The sequence below is a fragment of the Lagopus leucura genome, unplaced genomic scaffold (genome assembly GCF_019238085.1).
Source record: "Lagopus leucura isolate 7727_CA_CO unplaced genomic scaffold, USGS_WTPT01 109-24_obj-0_obj, whole genome shotgun sequence".
Taxonomy (NCBI): domain Eukaryota; kingdom Metazoa; phylum Chordata; class Aves; order Galliformes; family Phasianidae; genus Lagopus; species Lagopus leucura.
The window spans coordinates 23,455-36,114 of record NW_024965654.1 but is presented as its reverse complement, the minus strand read 5'-3'; the positions used below and the strand labels follow the sequence as shown (position 1 = coordinate 36,114).

The 12,660-nt window shown below is 46.7% G+C and overlaps 1 protein-coding gene across 3 annotated transcripts; it reads left to right on the top strand.

The window, feature by feature from the left end:
* The first annotated feature begins 43 nt into the window (after positions 1–43).
* HADHB (hydroxyacyl-CoA dehydrogenase trifunctional multienzyme complex subunit beta) lies at positions 44–12,360 on the top strand. Of its 3 annotated transcripts, none has more exons than XM_042892740.1 (16): positions 44–109; positions 1,275–1,351; positions 1,705–1,746; positions 3,135–3,234; positions 3,798–3,842; positions 4,705–4,804; positions 5,898–5,985; positions 6,525–6,712; positions 7,676–7,856; positions 9,093–9,214; positions 10,017–10,096; positions 10,182–10,229; positions 10,397–10,484; positions 10,612–10,686; positions 11,490–11,654; positions 11,772–12,360. In XM_042892740.1, exons 2-16 carry the CDS (start codon positions 1,285–1,287, stop codon positions 11,805–11,807), a joined length of 1,425 nt encoding a protein of 474 aa, XP_042748674.1. In that variant the 5' UTR covers positions 44–109; positions 1,275–1,284; the 3' UTR covers positions 11,808–12,360. The 3 variants fall into 3 exon arrangements, with proteins under 3 accessions (XP_042748674.1, XP_042748676.1, XP_042748675.1); XM_042892742.1 differs by having other exon boundaries at positions 95–109; positions 1,201–1,351; XM_042892741.1 differs by having other exon boundaries at positions 107–122; positions 1,277–1,351.
* The last annotated feature ends 300 nt before the right edge of the window (positions 12,361–12,660 follow it).

The window sequence follows — 12,660 nt, the reverse complement described above, 5'->3', positions numbered from 1 at the left end:
ATTTTTTGTCAGGCAGTTCATGGGCATCCCTAAAGGAGGAGAGGGGGCCTTCCTGAGGGCAGCCGGCGGCGGCGGCAGTGAGAGGGCGGCGCGGGTGGAGCGCAGGCGGAGCGCAGGCGGAGGTGGGAGAGCGTTGTGGGGTCGTGAGGGGAAATTGTTATTTATGGGAGGAAATAATGATTTATGAGGGGAAATAAGGGCTAGTGGGGGTTAAGGGGTGTGGAATTTGGTGGAGGATTGGGGTTGTTGGTCGCTGTGAGGGGGTACTGAGGGGTTGGTGTGTGGGTGAGGCCTAGAGGTGTGTGGGGTATGAGGAGGGAACGTGTGAGGGGTGTGGAAGAAGTGTGTGGAAAAAGTGTGTGGAAAAAGTGTACGGGGTGTGTTGTGTGCATATGTGGGGGTGGAGGGGCTGCTGTGCAGGCAGGGCAGGTGTTGTGGGTTCTGGGTCACTGTGTGTGTTGAGGTGTCTCTTTGGGGCCCTTGAGGGTTTCTGGGGGAAAAAAAATAATAATAAAAATAAATGATGTCATGCTTTTAGAAGAGTGAAATCCACGAGGGCTGCGCCTTTGTGGTGGGGAGGGTGGCTGTGTGGGGTTGGGTATGTGGGAACTGCTGTGGGATATGTGTAGAGATGCAAAGGAGCAAGAGGGGAGGCAGAGAGGGATGATTGAGAAGGGAGGCGATCTGGTTTGGGGGTCTTTATTTGTGTGAGGAGTCTGAAATTGGCTTGTGGCATGCCATTCTAGTCAGAAGGAGTCATAGAATTACTTGAGTTGGAAGGGACCTTTAAAGGGAAGGGACCTTTAAAGGTTAGTGCTGTGTGGGATATTGTTCTGCTTACTGTGGGATACCCAATGAGAGTTATTGGGGTTAAAGTTAAAGGTAGCAGTGTGAAATTGTGCCAGGGAGAGTGCATCAGGAGGATCATGCTGGCGGTGACGTTGGCTGGGCTCTGGGACAATATTCCAGGGGGAAGTGGTGGAATAGTTATTGAGGGAGGAATGTAAAAATGCTGGCTGCTGACAGATCAGAGCTGGTCCTCCAGGAGATAAGTGTTTATTTACAGGGGTGTCAGAAGGCCTCAGTCACAAGCCAGTTGCTTCATCTGTTTGATGCTGTACAAGAGGTGTAACAGAAAGTTACTGTGACTGCTGTTCTTGGATCAGCTTCTGTTTCTTCCCTTTCTTTGGCTCTGTGCAAAGCAAGCAGATTATTTCCCTTGAGATTATTCCAAACAGATCAGAGTGGACTATTAGCAGCCTTTCTCCACCTCTAGATATCAAAATGACTTCTATGCTGACCCATACCATCCGAAACCTCCCTGCTTCCTCAGCATGGGCCGTCAGGGTCTGTAAGTATGTTTACATGTATTAAAACCTTGAATTGTTGGGTTGTAACACTCTTTTTAAGTGTTAGCCTTTGAGTGGATGCTTGTAGCTGAATTTTTCCTCATTGTCATCTGTTTCTTAAAGAACTAATTCCATTGTTGATGCATTTCTCCTTCCCACGTATGGGAAGACTTTTGTGCTAACTGGTAATATGGGCTGTCATTTTTATGAACAGAGTAACAAAGACTATCCTAGTGATATTTAGGTGCAGGTGTCTCACTGTGACAATATTTTAATGTTTCTTGCAGAAACCAGAAATGTTTTTGACTCTTAAGATTCGACTGATCCTTCTCCTTCTTTTTGTTTTGTTTTTCAGTTGCTCGATCTCTCAGCTGCTCTTCACAGTTACAAGCTCCAGGTAAAGTGAAAGCACCAGAGATCCCATTGGGTCTGTGCTAAAAGGCAATGCTTCCCTTTTCCAGGCACGCATCTCAGAAATGCAGTGCAGACAGCTGTAGATCAGGAATGCCTTTTGAAGGTTGCAAAGAAGTAAAAGTCCAAGCAAAACACCATGGTGCAATGCTCCGAACAGCTGAGTGCCACTCACCCCCAAAAGCTGTGCCCGTTCCAGAGCTCACAGCACATCCTCACCTGATTTTCTAGAGTCTGATCTGAGAAGCTAAGCTGGGAAGTTACAAACTGGATATGACCAGATCTCTTTCCCTGGAGGAGAGGGAATTGTCCTTGACTAGGAGGAGATTGTGGAGTTAGCTCTGACGTCCAGTGAGACTCAGGTCTGACACAGTTGCAGAGATAATTAGCTGTGGTTCTCACTGAGCAGTTAGGGTGCTGTGGGGCTCTACTATTGATTGTGTGCTTGCTCAAGTGTTTTGAGCTGCCTGGATTTGAGAAAAGAACCAAGTGGTGGCTTCCTTTTCCCTCCTTAGTTTTGCAAAGAGAGCCTTTAACAAAAACCATGAACAGTGCTGGAGTTTCATCCTCGTGTGTGTACTCAGCATGCTATTTAGCCAGATTTCATCTGGTTTTGTCCTTTAATGGTTTGCAAATGGAATTACCCCATGCTGCTGTATATGCTTATTATGATTTGCACGTCTGAGTAGGTGAGGAAATTCTCACTGAACTCTGTCAATTATCACTCCAAAAGAGCTCTGACAGTGGCCTGTGGAACGGTGCTGCATTGTAGTACTACTTCATCTTCATCCTGAAATAATGGGATACTTTCAAGTAGCAAGTTACCTGCAGCAACTGTCTGCACTCTTTCCTCCTGCTTTGCTATGGAAGTGCAAGTTAGTTGTTTCTTGAATGTTGATCTATCATGAGTTGTCTCTGCAGTAAGAGCAGGTGTATAAGTAACTACTTTGAAAGGTGGGTTGTTGTCTGCTGCTGCTTACTGAGAGACTGACTCTGAGGTGAGGTCTGACTCTGGCTGCAAGGCTTTCCATTTGCTCTGCTTCATTTGTACTGTAAGCTGTGCACCATTTTTAGATGTATCTGTTTCTGCACCGCTCTAACCAGTATTAATGGAGACTGGGAGTTTCATGCATTTATTCTCAGCAGTTCCCTCAGCACAGCTATCTATGAATCTCTGTGCTGGTGGGGGAAATGCTGAGTTGTCAAACCATTTTTACAGATCACCTCATTCACCAGAGACAGGATTACAACATGGGCGTTCTTCCTGCAATGCTTTTGACTTATGCACCAAAAGAGAACTATTTTCTCCAGTTTTCTCTTAGTTTTAACAGCTCTAAGTTTGCTTGTTAATAGTTAAGCATGCTTCCCTTTCAGCTGTTCAGCCTAAGAGTAAGAAGACCTTAGCCAAAAGTGGGGTGAAGAATATTGTTGTGGTGGAGGGCGTCCGTATTCCGTTCTTGCAGTCTGGCACCTCGTAAGTGTAACAAAAGAAACACTCACTTCATTGGAACTGAAAAGAATGGGCTTGCTTGTTCATCTTCATGTCATTATTTCTTTAATGCCTGCAAGTGCTGAACTGGGGATAAGTTAGATTGCTGGCAGCTATTCCATCCTCCTTTCTGAAAAGTGTGATTTGAAGATTGCCCAGGGCTACGAATTCTGCAGAGAATGAGAGTCAGTGTTGCACATCCAGAGGAAACCTTTGATGCATGTGTAGCAGACAAGGCAATGCATTTCTCAAAACCAGCAGGCGTAGAGAATCTGCTCTAGACTCCTCAAATTCACAGTTAAACTTAGGAGCAGACCTATCTGTGGCTGTGGGTATTTTGTTCTGCTTTTCAGTGCATGTAGCATAGTGATTCTGTGCTGGCCTATCCACAGTTTTCATGACTGGTGGTGTGAAATGTTTCATAAACACCCTGGAGCATTTCAGGTCACCTGTTCTGCACAGCTCCTGTGTGCTCACAGTGTTTGCATGAAGACATTTTCTATGGCTTTCTGTCACTTAAATTTTTGCCTTTCTTTTTTCACTTCTAGCTATGCAGATCTTATGCCCCATGACTTAGCCCGAGCAGCACTGCAGTAAGTAATCTGAATTTCCTTTGCATCTGGTGGCTTGTAGTGCCTTCAACTATGTTTGATTCCCACTAACCACTGCCTGCAGTGGGATTTCCTGTGTTGGTGCATTTGCCACAATGTTTGGACAAATTATGCAGGATGTTTTCCTGATGAACTGTGAAAATAGAACTGCTAGTTTTCTGTGTCTCTTTATGGGAGCTTTACACATTCCTACACCAAAAGTAATTGGCCTTGTTATCTCTAAGGCATTCTTCCTTTAATTTGGATGTTGGAAGACTCAAACTGGGGAATGTGCTAACAACCATTTCTGGAGGGAAATAGGAACTGGTTTTGTGAAGTTGTGTCATCATTTAACGGCTGTTTATGAGGGTGGACAGTGATAGGACAAGGAGGAATGGTTTTAAACTGAGACAGGGGAGGGTTAGGTTGGATATCAGGAGGAAGTTTTTCCCCCAGAGGGTGGTGAGGCACTGGCACAGGTTGCCCAAGGAGGCTGTGGATGCCCCATCCCTGCAGGCATTCAAGGCCAGGCTGGATGTGGCTCTGAGCAGCCTGGGCTGCTGGTTGGCGACCTGCACACAGCAGGGGTTTGGAACTGGATGAGCACTGTGGGCCTTTGCAACCCAGGCCGTTCTATGACTATTTATAGTAGTGTTATTGCTATGATTTTTTTTGCAGTCTGTACTCAATTGCACTTGTCATTAAGTACACATACAAGCAAGATTTCTTGCAGATTTGGGCAGCAGGTGTAGCTCCACTGATGCCTGGTTCTCTGGGCAAATTATTGGAGGGTGGAAACTCGATGGTAGAAGCAAGGTCGTTGCTCACGTGCTGCAAATTCTACTTGTTTCTCTCTTCTCCTTAGGGGGTTGCTGAACAGGACCAGTGTCCCGAGGGATGTTGTTGATTACATTGTGTATGGCACAGTTATCCAGGAAGTGAAAACAAGCAATGTTGCCAGAGAGGTGGGTGATGTGCAGCTCGTCTCCTTTAAGTCAGATTTCAGCAGCTGGTAAGAAGATGATAAAGCCCTTACAAAAAATTCTGGTACAGTGTGTTTGGGAGTATAGGATATTTGTGCAGTATTGTCTTATCCAGTAATTGACTGCATGGAAATCTGCTGTAGAACAAATGCATTTTGAGGCCGTGAAGCCTCTGCTTGATTCTTCCCTGAAATGACCAGTTGGACTCAATTACTGGCTTGTCAGAAGTGCTTGAGAGGAGCAGAGCGTGCTGTGATAGATTGCTCTGTATTTGTTTCAGTTGGCTGATCAGCTGCAGCATTTAAATGAATTGAAATGGAGCAGCTTAGTTGCTCTTTTTCTGGCAAGCAAAAAACACAGTTTGCATATTGGACACAGAAAGAAATTGATCCACTGAAGGAACGTTGTGGAGGTGGCACATGATTTTCTGTTATTCTCTGCAAGCAGACTAAGGCATTACATAACACGTGCTGGAAACACTGAGGAGATTGTGAGGCTCTGGGTTCCACCAGCAGTTTTATCCTTGTATATGCAAAGACTTGCTTTGGTCACCTGCCAGTCAGATGGGGCTGTGGGTTAATTTTAACTTGGAGCAACTGCTGAACTTTAAACTAGTTGGCCACGTCTCAACTAGGGAAGGGCACGGTGTGAGCAATTCTGTGCTAGGAGGTTGGGTCAGATGAGACACAGCTTTCCCAACTGCAGGAAATGTTTTCTGTTCTGTTTAAAGCAACTCGGTGCCTTGTACTGAGGGTTCTAAATAACTCTTTTCACGTGCCACGTTTGCAAATAATGTGAATAAAGGACGATGCTGTGTATTTGAAAGCTCCTTTGAAATGGTGAGTGGTGTGGATAGGTTGTTCCTGGGGGTTGTCTATGTGGCTTGAGAGCCCTGAGAGGTGGGCAGCTGCCTTCTCCTGTTCCCAGGGAGGGGTGGGAAGTGCTGCTGCAGTAATTGGCTGAGTAGAAACTCGATGTTCTTGTCTGCTTAGTCTGCAAAGGTGTGTTACTGGGCAGCTCTGTCCCTGTTGAGCAAAATGCCTACGTTTTAACAGTCATTCCTTGTTGCTCATAGGCTGCTTTGGGAGCTGGCTTCTCTGACAAAACTCCAGCCCATACAGTCACCATGGCTTGCATTTCTTCAAACCAGGCTATGACCACAGGTATGTTGGCTGGAGGAACAAGCTGTGCTTTGCAACTGAGCTTAGCAATTCCTCCATCCCTCGTCTGGCTTGTGCTGCTTAGTGACTGTAACTGAGGATCTAAAGAAATCCTGGAGTGGAAGGAAAGATTTTGAGCCAGCAAAGTGCAACACAGGCTGAGTATTCTGCAGTAGGCCTGCCAGCAGCTTGACACTGTTTATATTCAGCCATGGTGTCTGCTCAGCATCCTTGTTTGCCTGGGAGGAAAAGACAGAATCTTGATGAGGAAGTTGCTGCCCTTCAGCTTGCTGTCAGCCTGGGCAGAATGGAGAACAAAGATTGAATTAGTATCTTGATTTACTGGGGACACTCTTCTTCCAGCTGCTGTGTGGGGCACAGAATTGGAAGCAAAGTATGTTTGTCCCATCGTTTCATTAAGCACGTGCTGTATAACATGGCTGAAACCAGTGGCTGGAGAAGGAAATGAAATGTAGTGGTGTTGGCAGTGATGGGTAAGCATTGCTTCTCCTGCAGCTCTCATGGACCCTCTTGTCCTGCAGGCATAGGTCTGATTGCAGCTGGGCAGTGTGACGTCATTGTAGCAGGAGGTGTGGAGCTGATGTCAGATGTTCCCATTCGTCACAGCAGGAAGATGAGGAAGACTATGCTCACCCTGAACCGAGCCAAGACCATAGGCCAAAAGCTTGCCCTGATTTCCAAAATTCGCCCTGACTACTTTGCTCCTGAGGTAATGTTTTCAGGATACTGAAATCAAACTATTTTACAGGTGTTTTATTTTAAAGTGGCTCAGATACGTTTTTAGCTTCACTGGAGAGCCTAAATAACAAGGGCTCAGGTGATTGCCTTTCAGTCTCCCTTATCAGCTCTCTGTACTGTGGTTTGAGTTAAAACTAAGTTGATTAGTGCAGCTTATAGCTCTCATGACCCTGCATTGTTTTTACCTTGTCTCCTTACTTGTTGGTCTTCAGTAACCCAGCTTATTTCAACATTTTGGACCTCCTCCTCTTTCTGCAGCTCCTAGCCGAGCTGTGTGCTGGAAGCTACAAAATGGAAGCTTTATTCCATGAATGCAAAGATTATAAAATGGTTGTAAAGCATCAGAGGAGTTCTTATTTCCTAAATAAGACAAGTGACGTGCACAGAAAAGGGAAATCCTTGCTATATTAATATGTTTATTGTTTGATTGATGCAATATGTGTTATGCTTGCTGTTCCCAGCCAAATCCTGCTGGATTTATTCAGCTTCCCTAATGGGAATTAGTAGCCTGCTGGTTAATGGCAGGAGCCACTCTGGAAGCCCTCTGAACGAGGTGAATGAAGGCATGTTAGAGACAAGAAGGGGAAGCAGTTCCTCCAACCACCTCTGAGTTTGTCACAAGAAAACTGTATGCATCCCTGCTGCTGGCCACCTGTGGTTGGACTGCAGGGAAGCACAGTGTAGCAGTGATGAGATCCCAAGTCCAAAATGAAAACCGTGGACTTAAATCCACGCAGGGATTTCTTGTGTGCTTTTGGAAGAGCAAAAGCTGAGCTGAACTCACCCCACATGTCTGATTTTGCTCGTGGGAGCGTCTGGAGTTGAAACCTGTCCCAAAAAAGGAAGCCCTTGTTCGTGCATGTTTCATAAACTGCCTGTAACCACTGTAGGGGTGGCTGTGCTGTGTGCTGACTTGATCTATCTTGCTTTGTAGCTACCAGCTGTGGCAGAGTTCTCCACCAGTGAGACCATGGGGCACTCTGCCGACCGCTTGGCTGCTGCCTTTGCCATCTCCCGTATGGAGCAGGATGAGTACGCCCTCCGTTCACACACACTGGCCAAGAAAGCCCAGGAAGAAGGCTTGCTCCTTGACGTGGTGCCCTTCAAAGTGCCAGGTGAAAGTGCACGGATTGCTGCCATGCACTGAGTTTGGTAAAGAAATACTTCGTTTAGAAGAGGAGATGAAGTCCTGAGGTTTGATTCTTCACATTCAGTGTAGGCTTGGTGTTTTAACTCTCTGGCAGCCTGGTCTGCTGGTTGGTGACCCTGCACACACAGCAGGAGGGTTGAAACTAGATGAGCATTGTGGTCCTTTTCAGCCCAGGCCATTCTGTCATTCTGTGATATGCCCTCTGTTGCTTGGTGGAAACCTATTGACATAGGAGCACGTGTTCAAACACACATATCTAAACATGTGAATTTATCTTTACATGTCTAGATTTTGTAGTACCTACTTTGCATCCCTTCCAACGTGATGACTGAGCAAGGAAAATCAGAACCAAACACTACATTCCAAGATAATAACAAATGGCCTAATAAAATCATGGGCTGATGAATCAGGGTTTGGTCAGGAAGGCCTGAAACTTGAACACCTGGTTTCATAGAATAGAATTAGAATTAGGCTTGGGTTGGAAGGGACCTCAAAGTTCACCTAGTTCCAGCTAGGTAGCATCCAGTTCACCAGGCCTTACAGGCATTGCTGAGGTGTGAAACTTTTGTGGGGGGCACTTTTATTGTGGGGTTAATTTCCTAACGAGGCCTTACGTCTGCAGATCTGCAGGTACCTACAATCTAAAATTGGTTCTTGTTAGCTGGTGTGTTTAAGCAGTCAGTATTGTCACAGATGCTTATGTGGCTCTCTGGGCTGGATGTGGCTCTGGGCAGCCTGGTCTGCTGGTTGGTGACCCTGCACACAGCAGGGGGTTGAAACCAGATGATCACTGTGGTCCTTTTCAACCCAGGCCATTCTGTGATTCTGTGATTTGATTATTTCCAGTGCTTTTACTTCCTTGGATCTTGACACGTAAGCATATCCTGATTTGGACTCAGTTCTCCAATTGGAAGCTGATTATCAGCTGGATTTACAGTGTGCTGATTTCATATTACAGTAAAGAGTTTGCAGCACTTCCTTGTATCTCAGTTTTTAGAGAGGAAGTAAAGTAGCTTCAGTTTTAATTATTATTTTTTCAGCCATGTTAAACATCCTGATACCACAGATAGATTTTTCTCATGTTCTTCCTCCAACGTGTCATAAAAAGCATATTTTTCTGCCTTTATTTCTTTTTTTTGCTTCTGGAATGCTGATGTTCATATATGTTGCTTATATTTTTTTTCTTAAAAACCATCCCCAGGCAAAGATACAGTTACCAAAGACAATGGGATCCGTCCATCCTCCCTGGAGCAGATGAGCAAACTGAAGCCAGCTTTTGTCAAGCCCTATGGAACTGTCACAGCTGCCAACTCATCCTTTCTGGTAAGACCTGTGTGAGCCAGCAGGGGAAAGTGGCAGTCAAGAACTAAACCCTGAAATGCTGTCTGGTTTTACCTCTTTGCTTTGCTGTAGCCATCTCTGGAAAAGCACAGAGTTGATTGTTCAGAGGCGTACATAAAGTTCTGTCCCTGATGGGACTGATTGCACTGTGGGTCTGGAAGTTAATAGCTTTTTAGACTAAACTTGTCACTTGAAGGCTTTACCCTCCACAGAGCAAAAGAAGAGATTTCTGTAGCACGTGTCTGGTGATGCTCTTCTGCATAACTCCTGATTTTCATAGAATCATAGAATGGCCTGGGTTGCAAAGGCCCACAGTGCTCATCCAGTTCCAACCCCCTGCTGTGTGCAGGTCACCAACCAGCAGCCCAGGCTGCCCAGAGCCACATCCAGCCTGGCCTTGAATGCCTGCAGGGATGGGGCATCCACAGCCTCCTTGGGCCAAATTTTCTAACACTTTTTAAGAAAGCTCTTTTCATAGAATCATAAAATCACTTTGGTTGGCAAACCCCTTCAAGAAAACATCAAATCCAACTGTCAGCCATGCTGAAGTCCAAAGTAGTTCTTTAAATTAGGTGGGATTTATCTGACACCCAGTTCCTGAAGTTTCATAGGACTCAGGCAGTGCAAACCAGCAAAACCAGCTCCAGAGATGTTGGGGTGCTCTGGCAGAGCCTGGAAGCCCTGGTTCCATGTGAGCACCCCTCAGGAGGGCTGTCAGGCTCGCTGTGTGTGCTGTGTGCTTGCCCTTGGGCAGTGACCTTATGGGTTTGTCTGCCTCTTGTAGACGGACGGTGCCTCAGCGATGCTGCTCATGTCTGAAGAGAAGGCTTTGGCACTAGGATACAAACCCAAGGCCTACCTAAGGTAAACAAGGGGACTGAATGGGGTTTGAAGCCTGCTTTTGCTCCCTGCTCCTCTTTCTGTTACTCATCGCATTTGTTTTGTGCAGGGATTTTGTCTATGTGTCCCAGGATCCGAAGGACCAACTGCTGCTGGGGTAGGTGGCGATGATGAAGAGCATCTCCTAACAGCTCATACTAGCACACCAGCACAAATGCTGTACTGTGCATCCTGGGGAGAAGGAATGTTAGCTGGCTTGGAGAAATGGGAATAATCATGGGAAGAAACATGCATGACTCCTGTTTCTTACCTCTTCTTCATCAGTCCAACATATGCTACTCCCAAGGTGTTGGAGAAGGCTGGTCTGACCATGGCTGATATCGATGTGTTTGAATTCCATGAAGCTTTTGCTGTAAGTGATTCTGGAATACTGAGGCTCCAACTGTAAAATGTTTTGTGGCTGTAGGTAATCTCAGGATATCTTGGGTTTGTTAGAACTATCTGCAGGCTTTCCTTAATGCCTGTTCTCTCCCTTTCAGGGGCAGATACTGGCTAACATGAAAGCTATGGATTCAGACTGGTTTGCACAAAACTACATGGGCAGGAAGTCAAAGGTAAGGACTCTGCCAGGATGTTTTTATCTTTAATTTCTACTCAAAATGATTGGATTCCACACTGTGGCTAGTGCTTCTGTCATGCTTCATGGGGAGAAGTCATAGAATCATGGAATCATAGAATGGCCTGGGTTGCAAAGGCCCACAATGCTCATCCAGTTCCACCCCCTGCTGTGTGCAGGTCACCAACCAGCAGCCCAGGCTGCCCAGAGCCACATCCAGCCTGGCCTTGAATGCCTGCAGGGATGGGGCATCCACAGCCTCCTTGGGCAACCTGTGCCAGTGCCTCACCACCCTCTGGGGGAAAAACTTCCTCCTAAGATCTGACCTAAACCTCCCCTGCCTCAGTTTAAAACCATTCCCCCTTGTCCTGTCACCATCCACCCTCACAAACAGCCGTTCTCCCTCCTGTTTATACACTCCCTTCAAGTATTGGAAGGCTGCAGTGAGGTCTTCCCAGAACCTTTGTGTCATGAACTCTGGGTTTGCAAATCCCAATCTGAACAGCTTCTGTGGTAGTGGTGGCATTCCCCATGGCAGCAGGAGGAAGCAGCAGGCAGCAGGTGGAAACCCAAACACACTGTAGTGACAGTTGGGAATGAAGGCAGTGGATGAGATCAGTGCTTCCGGTTGCCTTCAAGCAGCACAGGCTGCAGTGAAGCAGTAAAACCCTTTGGCACAGCTTTGTGCTGTCACCAAGCACTCGTGCACGCTAAGAAACACTTGGTGAGCCCACGTGCTGCATTGTTGTGGTGAGGGCAGGCTGTCTCTTCACGTGTGTGTCAGTGTGTGTGTTGTTGCAGGTCGGAGCCCCTCCCTTGGAGAAGTTCAACACCTGGGGTGGTTCCCTGTCTCTGGGACATCCGTTCGGTGCCACTGGCTGCCGCCTGGCGATTACTGCTGCCCACAGGTTGAGGAAGGAGGGAGGGCAGTACGGCCTGATCGCTGCCTGCGCTGCAGGAGGGCAGGTAATGGTGCCGCGCTGTCTTTTGCTGCGCCCTCAGAGCAAGGCTTGTGGTTACATGTGGACGGCTGCTCTGTTACCATCAGTGCTTTCCCTGACTTCTCTTTTCCTCTGTTTCTAGGGGCATGCGATGTTGGTGGAGCTCTACCCTCAGTAGTGGGATGAGGGACTGCTGAAGGAGTATCCGTGTATCCTGTGCCTGGCAATGCCATTTCAATGCACTAATGAAAGTGTACATACAGTCCTTGGGAAGGACTTTTGGTGGCCTTTGTATATATCTTGTAGCTACTCTGCTGGTAATTGTCAGCTAACGAGTGCACTCTTAAGAAATATTCCACTTCCAGGAGAATAAAAGTCAATACATCTCTTAGTGTCTCCAGTGTCCTTGTGACCACGCTGATCTCAACTGTAATTCTTCAGTAATCGAGATGTGGTTTGGGCTTTTTGTTTATTCCTGGAGAAAAAGAATGATTCCAAAACGGAGTACAGAGAGTTTGGGGATGAGGAGATGCACAAAGTGCTGAATGTCAGCAGGCTGAGCTGAGAGTGAAGGTGCTGCTGTTCCCAGAAATGGCTTTGGACTCAAGTGCCTGAGGTGGTTCGAAGGAGGAGGTTTACTGCACAGTGTCTGAACAGCGTTGGAATGAGCAAATTGCTTCTGAGAAATGAGTGTCACTGATGTTAGCCTCAATAAACCAGAAAAACAAAAAGTTTGGATTGCTTTTTTTCCCCCAGTCTGTTTGCATGAAGAGTTTCTGTGGGGGGTTGTGGTGAGGTCTTTGCTTTCTGAAGTATGAAACAGCTTTTCTCTAGCATGCCCAGAAATCACACTGAGCTCCAGCACTCACGTGCATCATCAGAACCAGCCCTCCTCGTGTATCTTGTGCACTCTGTAGCAGCCTGCGTGCAACCTGTGTCCTGAAAATTCGGACAAAACAAGCTGCAGAAACCTTTGAGTCCCACGTATGAATGAAACCAATCCTGCAAGTCCCCTGTGGCCTGGCACAGCC